This window comes from Trichosurus vulpecula, chromosome 3 (assembly GCF_011100635.1).
Source record: "Trichosurus vulpecula isolate mTriVul1 chromosome 3, mTriVul1.pri, whole genome shotgun sequence".
Classification (NCBI taxonomy): Eukaryota; Metazoa; Chordata; class Mammalia; order Diprotodontia; family Phalangeridae; genus Trichosurus; species Trichosurus vulpecula.
The window spans coordinates 2,061,495-2,085,170 of NC_050575.1; the positions used below are offsets into that span (position 1 = coordinate 2,061,495).

A 23,676-nucleotide genomic window follows, 5' to 3' on the forward strand; every position below is an offset into this window, starting at 1 on the left:
ATGTCTCCTGCAGTGGTAGGAGGTACGCTTCTTTGTGATCCATCTGAAGGTTTGACTGATCACCTCAATGATCAGAGTTCTAAAGCATTTAAAGGTGTTTTCCTTTACATTGTTGTATAACAGTCTTCTCCTGGTTTTGCTCATTTAACTCAGCATCAGTTCATCTAACTCTTTTGAAGTTTATCTTAATCCTCCATTTCTTATGGTACAATAATATTCCATTTCTCAGGTAGTAATTCCTGCAACAAAAAGTGATGTTGTAAATATTTTTGGACATGTGGGTTCTTTCTCTGTCTTTGCCGTCTTGGGTTGGGGGAGGGGAGGCGGGGCAGGAAGGGTGTACCAAGTAGTGTTATCTCTGTGGCAAAGGGTATGTATAAAGTTTGGTGACTTTGGATGTTGTTCCGAGCTGCTTGCTAGAATGACCAGGCCGATTCACAACTCTACCAGTTTTGCTTTTGTGTTCCTGCACTCCCATGTTCTCTTCAGTAGTTGCCACATTATTCTTTTGTCATTCTTTCCAGTCTTCTGGGTTTGAGGTACACCTCTGGAGTTGTAATAGTTTATATTTCTCTCGTTAATGATGTGAATCCTTTTTTAAAAATGTATCTTGACCTTTTCATTTGAAAACCTTCTGTTCTTTGACTACTTTTTGGGTAATGGCACTTTTTCTTACGTATTTCTATGTAGAAATTTGCTGCAAAAATTTTTTTCCAGTTAACTCCCGTCTAGTTTTAACTGCATTCATTTTGCTTCTGCAGAAACTTTTCAATTTTATGTAACAGAATGATACCTTTTATATTCTATGATCACTTCAATTGCTTGTTTACTTAAGAATTTCCCCCCAGCCATAGGTATAAAAGGTATCTCTATCCTTTCTCCTTATTTGTTTATGGTATTATGATTTGTTTAATATTTAGGTCGTGTGTACATTTGCAGGTTATTGTGGTATATGATAGCAGATATTGGTCTAACTATAAATTCTGCTAAGCTGTCATTCCAGTGAACCCAGAAGTTTTTATAAAATGCTTGGTGTCCCTGGGTTTTTGCCATTAATTTTCAAGAGAGAATCCAGGTGTTTTTAAATTATCTAGAGTCATGGTACTATTGACTTCTGCATGGTTCCCTCCCCCCACCACCACCAACATCCCCCCCTCCCCCCCCCCCGCCCCTACCCCTGGACTTTTTTTGTTGATTCAGGCAAAAGTCAGCATCCTATAAATCACTGTCCTCATTTGTACTGAGCTCTGGGAAAGAGTAGAGATGAGACTAACTGTTGGGTTTTGGCTCCCCTCATTTAGCACTGGTGCTGTTATTTTGGGCACAATTTATTTTTCTTTTTACCTCGTTCTTTGATTCTTAACCAGACAAACCTAACACATTAACCTAGCTTTGTAGGTGTCTTGCCAAATGGTGGTTATTTACCAAGTCTATGTAACAGTAGTATTTCTTTTTCAACGACACTCTTGGCTGATGTGGTAATGATTATCTCCTTCTTAAATGAGCCATTCTCAAGGGCTTAGGCTGGTGCTGAATTTCATTGGGACCAACATTGTGGCTGTATAGGCTTCCTTGCTGCTCTTCTCATAGGGTGCTTTCTGCCAGCTGTAGGGCCCTCTATGGCTGTTAGGTGTCTTTCGGTGGCAGATTCATTGTTCCATATTTTTATTTAATTACTTACTTTTACAGCTCTTAGGATAAATCTAATTATCCATCTGTTATGCTACATTATGGCACTGCGGTTTGTGTAATTCTTTCTCATTGTATGATATTTGTCAACTTGACCTTGCCCCCTTCTGCAATTCTCTCCTTTCCTATGGCTCTGTGCCACCAAGAGAAATCTCTCCCGTCACTGCAAAAGCTGTACCCATTTCTGACTGTAGCTGCTTATAACTATTCCCACAAGGTTATGCGGTCTTTACCTTCAATCACTTTTCCCATGAGCTCTCCCTAACTGCCCTGCCCTTGGTACCAATTTTATATGACATGTTTTATGGCTTCTTCAGGGGCTATCTTTGACATGACATGAACTTAATATGCCCAGGCAGTTTGGCTGGTGAGGTTCAAAAGGATGATCCTAGCCTGGGCTCTCTCCCTGTCAGAACTGGAACTCTCTTGGTTCGAAGGGAGTAAATGCTGTTGTGAATAAGGAGATGAAGACAGGAGCCACTTCCTTCAGCTTCAGAGACACCCGCCCAGCCTCTGCACCAGCTTTGGTTTCCCATTACGTTACAGTGCCAAATCAATGATACTTGTTTCCTTTTTTTAAATACATAGATTAAATAAATGCATACGTACAGAACCATTCTCCAAGCTTATCCAGTTTAGTTTAATTAAGGTCTGAAGGAGAGGATGTAGATATTTAGATGGTGTGGTTTTAGGAGCACTTGGAACTACCCCAGGATTCCCCAGATGTCCAGAAATAGATCCCCCAACATCTCTGCCCCCGAGATACATTGCTTTAGGATAAACGTCGCTCCATCTATATGGGTTAATTTGAAAATATAATTAGCCTTGCCGTGGATAGCATGTGGTCACTAGCACATTAGAAATTCAGTGGTTATGTCAGTCTTTCTAAAGAAAAACTGGATCTCAAAAACCCAGAGCAACGTGAAAGCCATCTCTGTGGCGAGATGGGGAAATAGCATGAAGTAATTTTACCAGCTGTACCATCTTGGCCAGGGCCAGTCAGGGTGGAGCTCTCAGTGTCTGTGCCGCTAGACTGTAGAAGGGCTATCTGGAGAAGATTGCAAGGCCCACTGAGGTTAAGTACGGTGCCCAGCCTGAGTATATCGTGTCCATTAACTACATGGCACCCAGTTCCTTTGTCGGTACTCCGACCTCTCAGATTAGGAGCATGACGAGTCATGACACTAGGTTATGTATTTGCCATCAGTCAGTCTATCAGAAAGCATTTATTTAGCTACTTTTTGCTGCTGGTGATGCATGGCAAAAAAGAAAAGCACCCCCTTGCCGTTAAGGAGTTTACATCCCACAGGGGGCACAAGAAGTAACGTTCATGCATGTGAACATACACGATGGTTTGCAAGGTAATTGAGTGGGATAGTGTTGCAATAATCCGTCTAGCAGCTGCTGTGGGGGTGAAAAACCAACACGAGCCCAACAACAAGAACGCGGCAAGCCCAGGTCCTTTTGATCTGCTTTATTAAGGAAAGCAACGTTAAGGGGTTAACAATCTTTAATCCAGCATACAAATATCATTCACTCAGCTCAGCGGGAAAAGCCAGCACCCTGAGCTTCAGAGCAAATAAACACAAATCAACAGACAGATTTCCGTCCGACAAAATCACAATATACAGTTACCAGAGAAACATCAACATCTGAGTTTTCTCCAAAGCCAGGGAGCTCATAACAACAGCTGGCCCAGAGTCACACGCCACTCCCGCTGTGGCTCAGAGCTCCAAAGGAGAAAGCCAACCTCTGGGTTTATATATCTTCTTCAGGGTCAAAGGTGAGTCACACATGCAACTCACCCATGTGACCTAAAAAAGTCACAAAAATGCAACTTAAACCCACGTGGTCTAAAAGCCTCTGATGTCACAAACATGTCACTCAAACCCATGTAAACTGGGCTTTCCCTTGAGGCAAGGAGGTCATCAAAGACTCCTAATTTAATCAAGGAAATAAAGGCCACACTCTTCAAGGGCACTTGGTTGAGTAAGTGCTAAGAGCCCATCTTGATTCCCAATACAAGTAGGTCCCCATGACTAGGGGGATCAGGATATGCCTCCTGCAGGAAGTGGCCTTGAAGGCTGCTAGGCATTTTGTGAGTCAGAGGGAAGGACAGCGTGCCTTTCAGAGGAGATCCAGGTGAAGGATGGAGGTGTGAGAAATCACAGCAAGTGGCGGCCTGGACTAGAGAGTGCAGAAAGAGGCAGTCATGGTTACTTAAGCCACTTGCTTAGGTTGGGACTGGGTTTTCGTGTCAAACAGGAAGGTCTGTATTTGATTCTAGAAGCAATAGGCAGCTAGCATCCTTCATTGTAAAGATAAGAACCTGATCTAGGAGATCAGGGTACAGACCAAGCCGAGAAAGAAATCACAAGAGAAACCCCTTGGGGAGTGGACAGTTTGGGGTACTTTGTCTCCATCTTAAATCCATGTGAACTTTAATGTCCTCTTAGAATATACTCATGTGGAAGGAAAGAAAAAAGGGCAAGCATGTGTTAAATGTCTGCTGTGCCTGTAATGGAGGCAATGTAAAGGATATAAAAACAGGTTGAAAAATAGGCCCCGACCTTAAAGTGCTTTCAGTTTAGTCATGGGAGGCCTAAAAAGAGAAGGGGTTGGAAGTCCATGGCCATTAATCAGCCTCCCAACAGAGAGATTAAAAAAAAAAAGACATTCCATTCAAAATTGCTTACCAAGACTCTCACAGGAATAGTATAAATACAGCCACGAAACATTCTTTATAGAAACAAAGACAGACTTAAATAATAGGAGAGAAATTAATTGCTCATGGCAGGGTTGTGCTCATCTGATTAAAAGTGACAGCAATACTTAGATTAATTTGCAGATTCCGTACCATTCCAATCAAACTACCAAAGTATAAGCTTATAGAATGGTATGATATTACAGCGAAATTCTCCAGAGGCACAAAAGGTCCAGAGTGTTAAAGGAAATAATGGAATAAGAGAAGGGAAAGGAAAAGGGCTGAGTAAGTGCCACATCTCAAAATATGCTGCAAAGCTCTTTGGTACCAGTGAAACAGCTTAGTTACATTAGACCCAGAAGCAAATGGCCACAGCAGCAAAGTGTTCCAAGTCCTCGGCGTGACAGACTCCTCATGTGAGCACTCACCAAGCACTAACATGGAAAGTGCCCTTAACACTGGAGGTCTGACTGGGGGAGATGAGGTCTAGAACGTCTCACCGTAGAGCACCGGAAACTCTAGATGCGTGTGTAACCTGGATGGAAAAGGTAAAGCGAAGGAGACGCTTCACAGACATGGGAAGGAGAAGAGATAGCATTTACAATTCTGAATATGTAAAATTAAAGTCTTTACACAAACAAAAGCAATGCGTTTAAAATTACAAATTTCTATTGACAAAGGTCCAATATCCAAGATATATGAGAACAAAAAACTCAGTTTCCTGTAGAATTGTGGTCAAAAGGGTATGAACAAGAAGTTGTAAAGGGAAGAAATCCGTGTTATCCACACCACATGAAAAAATGTTCCAGACCACTAGTTAAAAAAGAAATGCAAATTAAAACCATTGTCACGGTTACCTCATGCTCATGAAATTGGCAAAGGTGACAAAAAAGGAGTAATGGCAGTTCGTGGATGGGAGGTGGCAGGACAAACTCTCTAATACACTGGTAGTGGAACTATGATTTGGTTCAATATTTTGGAAAGAAATTTGGAATTGAACACCAAAAATTAAAACACCAGAATTCCTTGAGCTGTGCATACACTCTGGCCTGTCAATATCACTATGAAGCACATAGTCCAAAGAGGTCAAGGGCATGCATCTTCGAAAAGACTTCTATGTACAAAAATATTTATAGCACCAAAGAACTGGAACTGTCGCTTGTCAATCAGATAATGGCTAGACAAATGATAGTATAAAAATGTGATGGAATGATATTTTGTCATAAGTGGTTATAGAAGGGGAAAAGGCAAAGAAATCCCAGAAGGCTTGTGTGAACTGATGAGGGGAGCAAAAACAGAACGTAAATTTACACAATAATCATAACTTTGTAAAGGAAAAATGCTTAGGAACTCTAAGGACTTCAGAACTGTCAGCCATGCTGTGACCAATTAGAACTCCACAGGGCTGATGAAGAAGCATCCCAACCATCTCTTGGCAGAGAGATGATAGATTATAGGTTCATAATAAAGCATACATTTTCAGACTTGATCAATACAACACAGATTTGTTTTGCTTGACTATACTTATTCGTTACAAGGTAGGGCTTTTTTGGGGGGGATTATGAGTTGGGTAACAATGGTGGTATAAAAAAAGACGAAAAGAAAGAAAAGAGCATCAATGAAAATTCAGAAGGGAATGTACTTCAGTAGAGCAGTGCTGGTGTTGCTACATTAAATTAAATATGCCTATAAAACAAGCTGTATGTAATAGATTCATTGTTTTCCATAAAATCATCTAATGGCCTTCTTTGGATAAGAAAATGTTCACATTTGTTGATTCCTTTTTCTCCTTTAAAGATCTGTTACCCTCTGATTCTGGTATCCCTAAAACTGGAAATCTTTTCAAGTTGCCTCTTTCCTTCCAGATGTGTGGAATACACAGATATCCCCCTATGTAGCCAAAAAGTCTCTTTTCTTCCTCATTAGCCAAAGCTTGTATTGAAGTCCTGTGGATTTGTTTCATACAGGTATTAAAAATACCTTAAAAGCATCTCCAGGTAGCTTTTTTTCTTCGTTATTTCCTTCTCTTTGTTCTGCAAGTGTTCATTCTCCCTCCCCCCCCCCCCACCCCGCTCGCTCTCTCTTTCTCTCTCTCTCTGTCCCTTTCCCTCCTTCGTTCTCCAGTCTCTGTTTCTTCCCTCCTCCCTTTTTCTTTCTTAATAAATGCTTATTGGCTGACTATCCCCTGACTTTCCCAGTTTAGTCCTTTTTAGCCTGCCGTGTCATGGGTTAGTGGGTTTTAGTCTTCAGGGCATTACCGTTCCTTGCCGTCGCTGTCGTTAGACTGAGGGCATCACGGCATTGATGGGCACACTTTGTCTTTCTTCACTTATTTTTATGTCTCTCTGACATTTGGCTCTTTTGAACATCTAACATCCCTTTTATGCTTCTCATCTTCTGTAGAAGATTGTTGTATTTTGTCCCCCACTGAATCCTCATTTTCCTTCTGTCAGATTTCTTGCTTTTTTCTTTATTGTATTTTGATCAGCATGCCCATGTAGGGCTCAGATTTATTGGGAGGTCTTTTATCTTCTTGACAGTGATTCTCAAGGCCTTGGTCTAAGAGTCTTAGTTCTGACTCAGGCCACTGCCAATAGACTTTTCCTGGACAGGACAGATGTGTACCTTAGAGATATTCTGATACAATCTTAAATCAGTCTATACAGTTTATCAGAAAATGAAGAAAGGTGTGATCAGATCCCATGCCCTTCTCTGAGGTACAAAAAGCTTCCTAGCCTGATCATTTTGATCTCTTAGGTGCAGCAGCATTTTGTACTTTTTCAGAGTATTTTCCCATCCCATCCATTCTGTCATGGGGTCCTCAGTATTAGCCTGTGTGCCAGGCAGAACTGGTATCATTGTCTTATATTACAGATGAGGAAGCCACGGTTATGTGGTCTGTGTGGAGCCAGGCTGGCATCCAGGTGTGCTAATGCCTTGTGGATCTGCTTTCTACTTACTCTCTCTTGCTGTCTCAGATACTCCTTCAGCACCGGGAATTTAGAAGCACTATATGCAGGGTATTTGAGAAGAAATAGTAGGGATTTAAAGGTTAATTTGAGAAGACAGGATACATGTAAAAAACATAAACGTATAGAAAAAGAAACACTTGACAGCCATATACTTCATTTTCTCAAAGGCTCCAGTATAAGAGGGGGCTGTAGATCTAATTAAATCTGTCTTCCTTGTTTTTTTTTGGATGGGAAAACTGACCCTTAGAAAGGGAGAAATAAATGGTTAATTAGGAATGGCCTAGATCCTTGTATAGAAGAATAGGATACAATATAGATGAACATAAACTGAAAGAAAGCATTGTATATATTATATGTATGAATATCTAAAGCTCAGGAATGGAATGGCCAAAGAACGCTATGTTCAGGTAATGTAAAGTTGGGTATGACTGGCAGGAACAGACAGCCTAGTCAGGAAGTAACTGAGAGAGCGGAGGGCAGTGAGAGAGTCTTGGAAATTAATGTGAGGATTCAGGCTTGCTTGACCATTTAGTCCAATCTGTACCCTCTCTCCAGTATACCTAATAAGGGGTCACGCAGCCTTTGCTTAGAGACTTCTGGTGAGGGGTAATCTTTCTCTCCATTTTGGGATGGTTTTAATTGTTAGGAATTTCTTCTTTGAATCAAGCCTAAATCTGCTCCTTTACATACCTTGCTTCTTGTTCTGCCCTGCAGGCCCAAGCAGAAGCTTCATCCCTCTCCCCATGATAACTCTTTAGTTGTCACCAATGATAGTCATCATCTCACATTTGCTAATACCAGCTACACATTCCCCATCCTCCAAGTCATTCCTGTATAACATGATCTTAGAGCTTTTTGCCACCCTGAGGACTTACCTCTGGACTCTCTCCAGCTCATTCCTGTCCTTCCTCAGATATTCTCAGAATTGTCCATACTGCTCTTGCTACAGTCTGACCAGGTCAGGGCACAGTGGGGCGATCATCTCCTCAGTCCTGGATGCTAGGAATGCCCCTTGTGTAGCAGATGATGTTTATCGAAAACCTGGAAGCTTTGAATCCATTCATCCTTACAGCCTCTCTTTGACTTTAGGGATATCCCAAAAGTCTTCAGGTATTTGGAGGCTTGGCCTCAGAGGACAGACCTAGGAAGAGCACATTGAAGGTTGCAGTGCTTCCCTTTTAGGGAAGATTTCCTAACAGTTGTGGGCTTCCACTCAGGAAAGGTTTTCAAACAGAAGCTCAAATTGGGAATTTCGTAGAGGGTATTTTGTTCAGGAACAACAGTTAGAATCAGAAGAGAAGCCCTCTGAGTTCATAGAAAGATGAGTGTCCTTTATCATAGCCATTCTGGCCTTTGTCTCTCCACTCATTGCACTGGCTCGATGGGTCCCCAGTTTCCATAGGATCCTTGCTCACAAGTCCCCATTCTGTGTGCTCCTTCCTAATATCAGTCAGCCAGTTATCACTTAGTTTTTGTGAAGGGATGGTTCCTGAGAAACTATATGTAATACTAATTAAGGTGGGACTTTTTTTTTTTTTTTACTGTTTTCCCTTTTGGAATGCTAAAGTAATCAAATGCCTTTGATTAAACCTTACTAGGTACAAAGCCCCAGACCCACACCCTTTTGCTGGTTAGGCGTGAAGCCTTTGGGTGCTAAGAAGGGTACATAAACTCAGAGGTTAGCATTTTGTTTGGGGCTCTTACTCACTGGAAGGGTGTTGGTGTGGAGACTCTGGGTAGCTGTTAAGAGCTCGCCCCTCACCCCCACCCCCGACTTTGAAGAAAACCCAGATGTTGGTGCTTCTCTTTTTGGTGACTATGTACATGATGTCTTGATCAGACAAAGCCTGTCTGTTGATATTTTCTATTTGTAATTTCTATTTGCATTTCTCTGAAGTTCAGGGTGCTGGCTTTTCCCCCTAATTAAGTGAGATATATATATATATATATATATATATATATGTATATATATATGTATATGTATATATGTATATACACACACACACACACATGTTTGATTAACATGAGATTGTTAACCCCTTAAAGTTGCTTTCCTTAGAAAAGCAGATCAAAGAATCTGTGCTAGCAGCCCTCCTGTGTGTTGGTGCTAGCTCTGCTAGCAGCTGCTAGCCACACTGTGGTTACACTATAGCATGAAGGTCAGCATGGATACAACTTCCCCCAAATGCCTAAAGTGAAGGTGAGAGAAACCTAACCCAGGCAGCAGATGACAAAGACACATGACATGAGGAGGTCATTAGGAGTTGTTACTCTGGGCTGGACCGAAGGAAGGCCATCTACATGGTGGTTAAACTCATTCTGTGATCTGCCATTTCTCTCCGTGGCTCATGTAATGAAATCTTTTCCTTTCCCAGATGTCACTGAACCTTAGACTTAGATCTGGAAGGGAACTCAGCAGTCTTCCAGCCTCCCAGTCTTCTAAGAGCTCTTCTACCCCCTCCCATTTTATAGATGTGGAAAACAGACTCAGAGGTCCTACAATATACTGTCTAGACAGATGGAAACATGCTCCCCCCCGCCCCCCGCCCCACCCCCCCAGCCAAGCCCTCTGACTCCAGAGACAGGATCCTTCCCCTGCACCAGGGTGATGCACTCGGGCACCTGTGATACCCCAGGACCAAAGACTCTGCCCCAGCGCTACCAGTGGAATCTGTTTGGCCTGGTCAGCTCCACCCTGAACCACATTTTATGTTGTATCTAGGCCCCATTTGCAGGCAGCCAAAAACTGCTGTGTATTTGTCACTTGCACTTTAATTGTTTTAATGTTTTTCCTTTTGAGTTGTGATCTAAAATTCAGATAGACAGGTTTTACCAGGCACTAAATTGTCAAATCTTTTGTTGCCCTCTATTCAAGCTGTAGAGATTTCTCTTTTGAAAAAAGCAACAATCACTGGATCTTAAACAAACCATTTACATTTTGCTGTTAACTATTTTATTACTGTAACTTTTTAATTATTTGGTGTCAGAATAATTTCAACAGTGGGCCATTTATACGCCACCTCAGAAACATCATAGGTTCTGCAGATATGATTCTCAATATTTTATTTGAAAATGGGAAGTTTTTACTTGCCTCCCATTATGGGAAATTATCATATAGTTTAACATTATCTCTCTCCCACCATCATAATACATTTTGATCTCAGTAAGGCCCTTTTCTCCAGTCACATATGCTTCTTCTCCAGGCTATTAATATAAAAATCTCTGACCCACCCCTCCGTCTTGATCTATTTTTCCAGGGAAATGCTTTATTGATATCTCTTGAAACCTCTTACTTTCCAATGACATATCTCCTCTTTTCTCCTAACTTTTATAGAATCCTCTCCCTTGTAACAAAGAGTATGTACAGTTGAATGAAAATGAATCAGTCCATTGACTACGTCTGCAATTTTGTACCTTATTCCCCACCTGCGGTCCATTCCTCCTTCGAGAAGGTAGAAGGCATTGCTCTGTTCAGTTTTCTGGTAGAGCAGGTTTCCTCAGATTAATCCGAATTTGTCTTCTTCACCAGAACATCCAGTCAGTAAGCATTTATTAAGCACCTCTACTATGTGCCAGGCACTGGACGAGGTACTAGGGACACACAAAAAAATGATGAAGCAGCCGCTCTTTCTAGAAGCTTGTCTTCTGTCAGTGATGAACACCACAGATGTGTGTATACGTATATTCAGAGTAAATAATATAAAGGGCTGTTTGGAGACAGCCCTCTGACACAAGGGAGCTCCTTCTGGGACGACATAGGGTTCCCCAGTGACCCTTGCTCTTTACAGCTGGGTTCCCGGTGCCCTCCTTCTCCAGTGTGGGGTGTGGCTCTCAGTGGGTTAAGTCCTTCTGTGAGTGCCCTGTGCACATATAAGGAAAGGCCCGTGGGCCAGCCGGAGACGTTGGGGAAAATAACCCCTTAATGAGTTCAGATGCTGAAAATAATGTACCACGATAGGAGTCAGTTCAGTGCCAAGCTTTATTGCAGGCAGTGGGGAGGAGGGGGAAGGGGAAACAGGAAAGGGGACCTAGACTTGTCTCACATAAAGAGCAGTGCTGCCTCGGGAAGCACAAAGACAGAGGTTCATTCAGCAGAAAGGGGTGCTCTGAGGGTGAGGTTCTTACACTATGATTCTGGGTAACCACCCTCCCACCCCGCCGTAGCTGGCTGAGTTGCATATCAGGAGCCAAGGCAAAGTACTATTTTGAGGGGTTTGTTATCAGGGAGAAAAACAAGCTGGCAGTAGACAAAATATTATTTGGGGGACACAGCTGTACCAACCTTCAAAAGATGTTATTGTCAGTGTTTTTCCAGGAATATATTCTATAAGCTTACAGCCTACTTTAATGGAAAACTGTCGCGGTGGTCTCAAGACTGCCAGGCCTAGTCTTTATAACAAGAACAAGTACAAATTAAAAAGCTGTTAAATCCACAGCATTTTGAGGAGGAGGAGGAGCTGTTGGGAATCCAGAATGCCTCATGTCAGAGGTGCCTCTTGAGCTGTGACGTGGAAGAAGAGAGGGATTCTCTGCAGAATGTGGCAGGGGGATGACTAGTGCAGAGGGAGAGCTTTTATGCCATCTCACTTGAGCATCGTGTCCATTCTTCTCGGCTCAATTAGCTCTGCATATGATTCTCAATTCTTGTTTATCCAGCTCTCTGGATTTTGATTTCCAGTCTTGCATCAAACACCTGCCTTCTGGACATTCAGATCTCCAAGTCATCATTTTCAAACAGCACATTATCTCTTCCCTTCAGTCCTCCTGTCTTCCTGTCTTCCCTATTACTGTCATCTTCCCCATCACCCAGCTGTGCTCCAGCCAGGTGCCATCACAGCCCTGCTCCACCTCCTTGTCTTTAGTCACACTCCCTGCTTGTTGCCAAGACTTGCCATTTCTACCCTCACCACATCTTACCCAGCTGTCTGCTGGTTCAGGCTTTCATCCCCTGATGTATAGGCAGTAGTTGGTCTTCTGGCCTGGTCTTCTCCCGCTCCAATCCCACTCAGCTGCCAAGAAGCTAAAACATGGCTGTGATGGTGTCACTCCCCCCAACACCATAAAACTCCTGTGACTTCCTGTTACCACCAAGAACAAATGTAAAATCCTCTCTTTGGCTTTTAAAGCCCTTCCCGTTCCATTCTTACATTTTGCTCCCCTCTACATACTCTGATGTTCCCCAGACACTGAAATTTTCCAATCTCAAACATCTCTCAGTATCTTTTCATGGGCTATTTTCTGTGCCCAGAATGTGCCCTCCCTCCTTAACATCAGTCTTGTAGCTTCTTTCAAGACTCAGCTTCGATGCCATCGTCTGTGAGGTTTCCTGGTCCGTACCATCGTTATTCCCTGTATCCTATGTCTGTAGTTGTATGAATTTTGTCTCGCCCTCTAGATGGTGAGTTCCTCGAGATCACTGACCATGGTTTTTTCCTCTCTTTGTATCCCTGGCACATAGTAAGTGCTCAATAAATACCTATTGACTGATTCTGTCTATCACTTGGGCTGTAACTTTTACTTAACTTATACTAAATGTGTGTGACTGTTATAAATTTTATTGGAATATGTACTGATGGAGAATTCTTTTGAGCATTCCCCAAATAAGTACTGCAAGAGGTTGAAGAAGGTCATGGTCAGCAGGCACGACTAAACGTAATCTCCATTTCCCCTTCATATTCTCGTTATCTCCACCAGACTGAAGCTCCTTCCTCGATACTTTTCCCCAGGCTAACCACTTTGGCAAAGAAAATTACATCGTGAAGAAGGTTACTGCCACAGTGAGCTAGCGTGCTGAATATTTCTTCCTTCAAGTCAAGTCATCAAAGTCCTCTGCTTGCTTTCTCCTCGTTTTCCAAAAAGAACACGTGTTCCTTCAGCAACCCAAGATATTTCAAGTCTTCAGTACAGGGGCTTTTCCTCTTCTCCATGTTTTTATTTATTTATTTATTTTCGATTTATTTATTTTTTTATTTTTAGTTTGCAACATTCATTTCCATAGGTTTTGGGGTTCCAGATTTTCTCTCCCTCCCTCCCTCCCCTCCCTGCTTCCCCCCCAAGACGACATGTAATCCAATGTAGGTTCTACATTTACCTTCTCGTTGAACTTGTTTTCATAATAGTCCAGTTGTAAAGAGGAATTATAACCAATGGAATGAATCGTGAGAGAGGAGAAATGAAAGGAAAAAGAGAGAGCAAATAGTTTGCCTCCATCTGCATTCAGACTGGGTATGCATGGCTTTTTCCATCATGAGTCTTTTGGAGCTGTCTTTGAACCTTGTGTTGACGAGAGGAGTCAAGTCTATCAAAGTTAGTCCTTACAGATACCGTGTGTCTGCAGTCATGTATAATGATCTCCTGATTCTGCTCCCCTCACTCAGTATCAGTTCATATAAGTCATTCCAAGTTATAATGAGGTCTGCCTGCCCATCATTTCTTCTAGCACAATAGTACTCTATTACTTTCATCTACCACAACTTATTCAGCCATTCCCCATTGATGGGCATCCTCTTGATTTCTAGTTCTTTGCCACCACAAAAAGATCTGGTATAAATACTTTTGTACATACGGGTCCATTTCCCACTTGTGTGATCTCTTTGGGATACAGCCCTAGAAGTGGTATTGCTGGGTCAAAAGGTATGTACATTTTTATAGCCCTTTGGGCATAGTTCCAAATTGCTCTCCGGAATGGCTGGATCAGTTTATAACTCCACCAATGATGTAGCAATGTTCCAATTTTCCCACATCCTCTCCAGCATTTATGGTTTTCCTATTTTGTCATTTTAGCCAACCTGGCAGGAGAGATGTGGTATCTAAGAGTTGTTTTGATTTGCATATCTCTAATCAGTAGTGATTTAGAGCATTTTTTCATATGCCTATAGATATCTTTAATTCCTTCCTCTGAAAACTGCCTGTTCATGTCCATTGACCATTTCTCAATTGGAGAGTGACTTGTATTCCTATAAATTTGGTTCAGTTCCCTGTATATTTTAGATATGAGGCCTTTATCAGAGACACTGGTTGTAAAGATTTTTTTTCCCAATTTTCTGCTTCCCTTCTAATCTTTGTTGCATTGGCTTTGTTTATACAAAAACTTTTCAGTTTAGCATAATCAAAATTATCCATTTTGCACTTTATAATGCTCTTTATCTCTTGTTGTATCATGAATTCTTTGCTTTGCCATAAATCTGACAGGTAAACTATTCCTTGCTCTCCCAAATTGCTTATAGTATCATATCAGCATTTATTCCTAAGTCATGAACCCATTTTGACTTTATTTTGGTATACGGTATATTGTAAGATATTGGTCTGTGCCCAGTTTCTGCCCTACCATTTCCCATCATTCCCAGCAGTTTTTGTGAAATAGTGAGTTCTTAGCCCAGAAGCTGGCCTCTTTGGGTTGATCACCCCTCTCCACTTTTAAGCCTTAGCGCCTAATGCCTGACTCAGTAGGCATATGTAGTGGATTGGTATGTGTTGACTAGCTTATTGCTCAGTCTCAGAACTTAAAAAAGAATGTCTTTCTCCCCGCCTCTTGGTACCAGGTTCCTCCATAAGCCCTGGTAGGTGGTGGTTCTTAGAGAGCTCAATAAATCATTAGCTCCTCTTGTTCAACCAGCTTGTCCCATGTGGTAGGTCAAGGGGCACAAAGCAAGAAAGCCTTCATGTTTCAGTACTGAAGGAAAGGATGAATTTTCTCTCTTCAAATCCCTCTTTGGAACATGTACAAATAGAGATTCCTGTAACCGAGCAGAGATGATGAATCTGCATGGCCATTTCAAACCCTTGTCTGGTAGCTGTGGTGTCCAGAAGCAATACGTGGTACCAGAAAAACTGTGCGGTTTCAACATGAGACAATCTATGATAATAGTGTTAGCCACCCAAGCAGCGTTGCACTCTTGGGCAGTGGGGTTTCTTTGATGCTCGTGCCTGCCTTTCACAACTAACCGTTTACAGAGATCACTGCAAACACCGGCAATACAAGTGTTTGGATGGTTCGCCATACTGTTCACCGTATTTAAACTGTCAAAATCCTTAAACATCTGAGCAAAACCCAAGCAAACAAAGGATATTTTGAGGACTTATTACGTGTGTTCTACAGCAGAAGAATTCTGTCGTCTATATGACTTCCAAGTCCTTTAAACTAAGTATTTCAGTGTTGTCGTTTTCAGCCTTAGACCGTCCCACGATCGTTGCTTTTCTGTTTGCTGTTGAAGAGATGCCTCATTTGTAAACATTTCTGCAGTTGTGTGGCAAAAACCAAATAGTCTGTGTTGGATCATGTTGGCTTTGCTTGTTCAGGGACTGAGCGTGTGCCACGGACTCTCGGGAATCCGAGCACTGGGAAATGCCGGCTGAGATCCAGGGAAGGCAGGACAGTTTTACCTCAGCCTCCCAGAGAGGTTCGTTCAAAAGGTTCTTGGCACACTCTGTGCCAGCTCCTGCCCGCAGAGTCCCTTTCTTATTGTGAGGCACCTCTGTGCCCCATCCCAGCCACAGCAGACCAAGCAGGATAAGTCACTGAAAAAGCCATTGCTGCGTGTGCTAATCACTTTGATAATACATGTAAAAATCCCATACTCCCTTTTATTTACTTCCATTCTTTTCCCCTTCAGACTGCCTGAGGAAATCACTCTTAATACAGTCTTTGAGTAACTGTAGAGCCAAATACTATTTTTTCTTCTCTTCTCTTTTTTCTACCACACCCTTTTCTTTAGCCAGATCTAATCGACTGGTTTGATCCATCTCCCTGAATCTTTCTCTAACTCCTTAATCATGTTTGTCCCCCCTGCATTTCTTCTATGCTGGTTCTGTCTGACTGGGACTGCAGAGTCTAGATTTGAAAGGGCGTTCTAAGTGGGAAGATGGCAGATCAGCCTCCTTTCTCCTCCACGTGTCCTTCCTTGGTCAGAATCTCCTTTCTAAGGCCTTTGGGATAAATGAGCTGTGCTGTCCTGGCAAGAGATTCTTCCTTTCGAAATAGTCAGAAGGAAGTAACTGGCAGCATCATTTCATATGCCTCTTGGGGTCGGGCCTTCTCTTCCCTTTCTTCTTTCTATAGATGGCAGGCAGTTGCATCCTGCCTCTCCTCTGCAGCTTGGTTGGAAGATGACATCTTTTCCAGGTCTGGACCTAAAAGGACAGAGAGGCCTTTTGTGTGTCGAGTTAGAATCAGACTGGCCTGGTAGCGTAGGGGTAGGTGTGAGCATCAGGTGGCGGTGGTGCTGATTATGGGTCTGGGTGAGTGACGGGGCCCTGCCCTGGAGGAGCTTATATTCTCTTCAGAAGAAACTACAGGAACTCAGAGAAGTAGATCTGAATGCATTGCTCTATATGTATATGTATGTCTGCACACTTCCATGTATGAGGGTGCGTGTGCACAGACAGTGAAGGAAATCAGGGCCACAGGGATCTGGAAAGGCTTTAAGATGTGACATCTGAGCTGAGACCTGAACAGACTTTGTGATTCCAAGAAGCAGAGGGAGAGGGAGGAGAGTTTACATTCCAGGCCTATGCAAAGACAGCTCTGGTTTATCTATAAGCTGGGTTAGAGAGAGGAGACAGTGTTATGAGTGCAGCCATTCAGTGATGGGGGCAGGGTGGGGTGGAGTCCTGTTGCTGCCCCATGGATCCACTTTGATTCCTATGTGAGATAAAGAATGTTGTATACCTGGAGCAGGAGAGGCAAGCTGACCAGCATGCCTGGAATTAGTGAAGGGAAATTGGAGCCAGGGTGTGAAAGCCATTAAATGGCTGGGGAATTAATTTTATTCTAGAGGGAAAGGAGAGCCGCTGGTGTTTCCTGAGTCAGACTTGTACTGAGGGCCCAGTTCTGTGACATTGGGCCTCCACTGGAATAGGTGACCTCTGTGGAGGGGCCTGTGACTCCCAATCCTTACTCGGTACTGAAGAGCTGTGTGACCTCAAGCAAGCTGTTGTCTGTTTTAGAGTTTACCGCTTTCCAACAAATGAGTTAACTCTCTTTGTATTCCTGCTTCACATGCGTGTTTTGAGGGGTACGTTTGGTAAGCCTTAAAGCACAGTGCAAGTTGGTGTGATTGTTATGTTTCATAAGTTATAACGTTTTATGATCCTGTACACACATAAGTAATTGTGTGACAAGGCTGTGTGATATGTGCTGTAGAAGTAAAAACAAAGTGCCTGGGGAACCCAGAGGGAGAAATCGTTCTTGATGGAGAGGGACAGCTTTGTGGAGGAGGTGGTTTGTAAACTGGTCTTACGTGATAAACAGGGTTTTGGAAAGTGTCAGGGAGGGGCATTTGGGCCCATGAAATCGGCCTAGACGGAGGTGAGAAGCTGTTCCACAGACCAGAGAAGTCACAGGTCCTGTGTCGCTGCTTCTCCCTCTCCCTCCCATCATTCTCTGGCCGATCCACGGATATTTGTAAGGCATTTTATAATTTCCAAAGTGTTTTCCCATATTATTTGCTTTTATTCTCAAAAAGAACCCTGTGAGAGAGGTATGGAAAATACTTTTATTGCTGTTCTATGGCAAAGAGCCAAAGGGATATGTGTGCGTGTGACAGTAAGACACCCAAGATTGTAGTTGAGGGGTGAGGTTCCTAACCTTCCCATCCCCACCAACCAGGAAATCCTAGTAACTCTCTTTCTGTTCTCCGGTCCCATTTTCAGGGTGTGCCACACCAGTTTTCCCTTCTCTGAGAACTTCTCCTGTCCTCTGCCCAGAATTTCCTTCTTAGCAGATTTATAGGCTAGAACAGAGAGCTTGTATGCTGTCTCTTAAAGTGCCTTCTCTCTGCTTCTGTATTCCAAAGGACAATAAATGATGAGGCTCCTTGGTGGCATTTCCAAATGGTGCCCCTTCCTCAGAAAATAGTGTTTGCTGTCCATGTAAATCACTCAGCCTGGCTGTTCTCTTTCCCGACGTGTGTTGGGTGAGCATTCTTCAGGCACAGGGTGGCTGAGAGGGCCCTCATTAGCTCTTGCTTTGATTAAACACGTGGTCTTTTTGATTCATTGGGGTAGAGGGACGCCTGGAGGGTTGGCCCATACTCTCTGTTGCCTCCCTTGGTGGGCACCAGGACATCCAGGCCCTGGTCTCTTCAGACCTTGCCCCAAAAGTTACAGCATGAAAGATGTAGGCTCTGCCTCAACAGTCTAGCCTCAGTGGCCTTCTCTCTATTCCTCACTCCCTCATGACTGGCCATCTCTCATCCCTAGGCCTTTGGCACACTCCATCCCCCATGCCTAGTCCTCCTTCCTTACCTCTACTTCACAATCTCTCTCTTCCTTTAAGATGCTGCCTGGGCTCCATCTTCTGCATGAAGTCTTTCCCAAGCTCCTAAACAGCCAGGGCCTCCCTTCATAACCCGCCTTATATTTAACTGCTTTTTATATATTTGTATTTATTCATTTTATGTTTCCAGTATGTTGTACACATGTGTGTGATTTAACCACATGTAAGTATATGTTAAAATGTGTGCTCCTTGTGAGTAGTGATTGTTTCAATCTTTGATGTTTCCCCAGGGTCTAACAGTGCTTGGTATACCCTAGGTGCTTAATAAATGTTTGTTGATGAATCGACTTGATTCCTGTTTACTTAGTGGTCAGTTGGGTGGGAGGGCTGCTCTGGACACGTGAAGAAATGGAGAAGTCATCCTCTCCTCTGTTCTCCCCTTACAGTAACCCCAAAGTCCAGGTTGAGGCCATAGAAGGTGGTGCCCTCCAGAAGCTGCTGGTCATCCTGGCAACTGATCATCCTTTGGCTGTGAAGAAAAAGGTACCTCATCCCTGTCTCCTTCTGGCTTTGTCCTCAGTGGTGAGGAGGGGGAGATTTGGCATCTGGCAGAAGCAGCATGTGCTTAGGAAGTATTGGGTTGGGGAGGTGTGGGCCTGCCCCGATTTTCAGTGTGTGCTATGAGGGTGATGTTCTGGACCTGTTGGGGAGCTGGTGCAGTTCTTCCCACCAAGATCTCACAGTTAGGAGATCTGTGCCAACCCTTGAGCCCTGACATTGCCCCCGCTGGCCTCACCCTTGCCCTGCCCCTGGCCTCCTCACCTCGGCCCCTCTGTCATGCAGGTGCTGTTTGCACTGTCTTCGCTCCTTCGGCACTTTCCCTATGCCCAGCAGCAGTTCCTGAAGCTCGGCGGCTTGCAGGTCCTGAGGAGCTTGGTCCATGAGAAAGGCATGGAGATGTTGGCCGTGCGTGTGGTCACCCTGCTTTATGACTTGGTTACTGAAAAGGTGAGCTTCGTCCCCAGCTCGGATCTCCTTCCACTTTATACCGAGGCACATGACACAGGGGAACCCCAGGACTCAGGATCAGGTTTTTTTTGAGGGGGGAAGGCAGGGCAATTGGGTTTAAGTGACTTGCCCAAGGTCACACAGCTAGTAAGTGTGTCAAGTGTCTGAGGCTGGATTTGAACTCAGGTCCTCCTGACTCCAGGGCCAGTGTTTACTCACTGTGCCACCTAGCTGCCCCTTTGGGGTCAGTTTTTACTGTGGGATCTTGGGCAAGTGACTTCTTGTCTCTGGGCCTCAGTTTCTTATAACAACGCACATTTATACGGTACTTTATGATATGCAGAGCGCTTTATACAGATTATCTTGTTTGAATCTCAACACGCCTGAGAGAAAGTTGTGGTTATCATTCCATTTTACAGATGAAGAACTCGGGCAGACAGAGGTTATGTTACTTGCCCAGGGTCACACAGTCTAAGGCCACATTGAGCTCAGTTCTTTTTGACTCCAGGCCTGGCACCTGCCATCCTGCACTCTCTCCTCTGCCAGCTTAGCTGCCTTGCCTCCTTATTGGCACATTAGATGTTCTCTCAGGGTCCTCCCAAATGTCATTCCTCCCATACCAGTCTCTCTTCTCTTGCTTTTGTTTGAAAGGGCTCTATAACAGAGGGTGCACAGTAAGCCAAGGACACTTGGAGAAATAACCCGTTGGTGTTACAGGGTCCGTGCTGAGGTTCCCCATGTCAGGAGCCTCTCAGTGGTATGCAAGGAATCAGGGCCCAGCCAAAGGCCTGTAGCTGCCAGAGAATTTCAGCATATTTGAAGGCAAGACTTTTCTTATAAGCCTCATTAGATGAGCTGTGGAAAATTAGGGGCAGTCAACTTTTGAAGGGTCAGTCTGCTTTTCAAGTCCTGTAGGCTACATCTGAGCCAAGTGAGTCAGTGCTTGACGGGGAGGGAGTCCCCACATCCGCAACCCCGCCTATTTGGTGTACAAGGGCCGCTCCACGCTAAGATGGGGCCTCCTCTGTCCTGTCTTCCCCCACTCCTGGCCACTTTAGGAATAGAGCCACCAGGATTCCTTCCTTTGTCCTTGGATGCTCAGCCACCCCTCCCTCACCCCCAGTATCCCCACTCCTCACTTTCCTTCTTGGGTTTCTATTTCTGCCCCCCCAGGAGGGAACTTAATCAGTGTTCCGTGACTGCCCCGTTGAGGCCTGAGGAGGATATTTTGGATGGGTTTGTGAAAGAAAGATTGAAGGCCTTCAGAATGTGCTCCCTGAAGTGCTGTTCTGTTCCAGGGGCTGGGGGAGTTTGACTGTGCAGTCCCTCTGTGTGCTGGCCTCCACAGGCCCCAGAGGTTGGGATTCTTACCAGCTCGGTGACATTAGGTGTGTCATTTAACATCCCTGGTGGGCCTCATTGGCTTCTAAGGTCTAGTCCAGCTCCAGATCCGACTTGATGAGCCTGTGATGTATCTGAGTGAGTTATAGAGGAGGCTTGGAGACCCAGGCCTTGGACGTGATTCTTAATTTGCCATTTTAAAGTCTCAGAAATACATGAATAAACACCAGAGTGAAGTGGGCCAGTGGATCAGAACTCAGGCCGTCCAGAGAATGGCCACAGTTCTCTGAGGGGCTCCTCCCAGGGAGGGCCCTCTCTCTAACACACTCCATTCTGGGTCATTTGATTGAGTCAAGCCCTATGCTTCTTGAGCAGGAGAGAAGAGCACTACTGAGCCCAAGAGGCCACGTTCCTCCTCCTTCCCCCAGTCAGCGAGGACGGGCACCTCCGGGCTCCCCCTTGCTTGTCCTCCTCCCTGCGTTTTGCCTTGCCTGGTAGAACTGCTCTCAACTGAAGCTGGAGACGCTAGAATCTTCCATAATAGCAAATAGACATGTGGTATTCAAATCTAATTAATAAAGTGTGTACACAGTCATTATCACAGGAGGTGGCCATCTGAGCCCAGGGGTTGGTTCTTAAAGGCACCCCCCCTTCCCACACCCCTCCCCTCCTCACCCTCCTTTTCTGGCTCTGACATTGAGCTGGCAATTGTCAGGATCTTCTGGCCCTGAAGAACAAGGTCACTCAGCACCCCCACCCCCATTCCTTATGTCGAGCTCCCTCCCCTGGGGTGGGGGTATAGGGCAGGGAGGAGGGGGGGATTTGGAAGCCTTTTGCTCATACAGCCTGAGCTTCCTCTCTCTGTGGCCCAGCTAGCTAGCTCACGCCTGAGCATGTGCCCACGGGATTACATCGGGGTAAACTAGTCTAAATTCTTGGACAAATCACTGGGGGTGGATGGGAGTCAGTGGCACATCTCTGTGTGTGAAGGGCAGCATGTTATTTTTAAATTGGTCATGTTCAGATTCACAATTCTCTCTTGCTTATAAATGGACTTTTTTTTTTCCGGTTTTTTGCCCGCTTGGCCTTACAAATGTAAAATTTCCCCATATTTCACCTTGACTTTGATGCCTTGGCTATCTGGGCCTTGGCACTGACTCTGTGTCCCTTTCTGCTTTTCCTCCTCCCCTCTGGCACAGATGTTGGTGGAGAGTGCTGAATGTGGCCAGGATCCCCCTGAGGAGAAGGTGCAGCAGTACCGCCAGGTGGAGCTCATGCCAGGACTGCAGGAGCAAGGCTGGTGTGGCATTGTTTCGGGGCTGCTGGGGCTGCCTGAGCATGATATGCGGGAGAAAGTGCTCCGGACTCTGAGTGCCCTCCTCAGCCCGTGTCGGGACCGTTACCGCCAAGATATCCTCCTCGGCAGCACCCTCCAGGGCTTACGGGACGAGTACCAGGAGCTGGCTGCTCTGGAGCAGCAGGATGGGGAGGAGAATGGCTACTTCCAGGAGATGCTAGGCACCATCGATGGCTTCATCCAGGAGCTTCGATGAGCTCCCCCTCGGGGAGTGGTGGCTTCAGAGGAGCTCTTGTGGATGGAGGGAAGACTTCCAGCACCGCCATTGAAGCATCCTGCTGACTCTGTACTGTCCATTAAATGGAGGTGTTGAGAGGTGGCTGTTTGTTTGTCTTTTTAATCTTCTTGACGGCTCTGATCTAGGTATCATCACATGGTAGAGGTCCATCCGCACGGGAGAGCGCAGAGCCAAGGACCAGGGTTGGGATGAAGAGGGAAAACCATGGAGCAGAGGGCCTTATATATAATGTTGCTAAATCAGGTTAAGCCGGGGGGTCTGAAATTGGGACCCCCAAGGGGTTTGTGGACAGATTTTAAGGCAGTCTGAGAAATGGAAAGGGAAAAGTGTTTAGGGTCACTATTTTTTATACATTGGGTCTCCTTCGTCGTAATTTTATGCATTTAGAAACCTTATTTTTTGAGAAGGTATCCACACCCTTCATCAGACTGTCTGAGGTTCCAGGACACCTAAAAGGTGGCTGTCTCCTAGGCCAAACGATCAGGTATTGAAAGTCGGCGAGGCCGGTACTGAGGACAGTGACTCTTTTCTGGCCTTGTGGACATTGGTTTGGACACGGTATTGCCACACCTGGCCAAGTCATAAGGTTCGCTCCCCTCCGGGCTAGCTCCTCTCAGCACCACAGACTTAGCCCTGCCCGCTGCCCAGCAGGATATGCCGCGTCCACCCCCAGCCCCACCCCCTCGGACGACCCAGATCCAGAGTCGTTCCAAGCCTTGGCTTTCAGCTCTGTAAATAATCAGCAGTTAGATTTCTGTGGCACTTCCCGTGTTAGCAGAGACCTTTCTTCACAGTCACCCTATAGGACACACACTCGCCAGTTTTATTATCCCCGTTTCACAGATAAGAAGGCTGCCTTCAGAGAGTGTATGGTCTTAAGAGTTCCGAGATTGGGGCAGCTGGGTGGCGCAGTGAGCACAGCATCGGCCCTGAGTTCAAATGCGACCTCAGACACTTGGCACACTGACTAGCTGTGTGACCTTGGGCAAGTCACTTAACCCCAGGTGCCCTGCCTTCCCCCCTCAAAAAAAAAAAAGTTCCAAGGTGGATATCGTGTGACTGGGATGTGGATGGATCACATTTGTGCCGCCTTTTTCTGAGGTTGATGAACGTGGGTGAGGTGTTCTGTAAACCTGAAATTTCGTGTAATGT

At 44.8% G+C, this 23,676-nt stretch overlaps 1 protein-coding gene and 1 long non-coding RNA gene across 4 annotated transcripts in view; one reads left to right on the plus strand and one right to left on the minus strand.

Moving 5' to 3' along the window:
* Window positions 1-22,605, plus strand: part of SIL1 (SIL1 nucleotide exchange factor) — a 268,621-nt gene extending 246,016 nt beyond the window's left edge. For all 3 annotated transcript variants that reach the window (XM_036750497.1, XM_036750495.1, XM_036750496.1), the window contains 3 exons: window positions 19,027-19,123; window positions 19,424-19,588; window positions 22,129-22,605. In XM_036750497.1, the coding sequence (XP_036606392.1) occupies window positions 19,027-19,123; window positions 19,424-19,588; window positions 22,129-22,482 (616 nt within the window). In that variant the 3' untranslated portion in view covers window positions 22,483-22,605. The remainder of the gene's footprint in view (window positions 1-19,026; window positions 19,124-19,423; window positions 19,589-22,128) is intronic.
* On the minus strand, window positions 3,655-11,158 carry LOC118843092. Its single transcript, XR_005009896.1, has 3 exons — window positions 10,780-11,158; window positions 8,241-8,506; window positions 3,655-4,958 (listed from the first exon to the last, which is right to left on the minus strand). It is a non-coding gene; the product is annotated as an uncharacterized LOC118843092 (long non-coding RNA).
* Window positions 22,606-23,676: the final 1,071 nt, after the last annotated feature.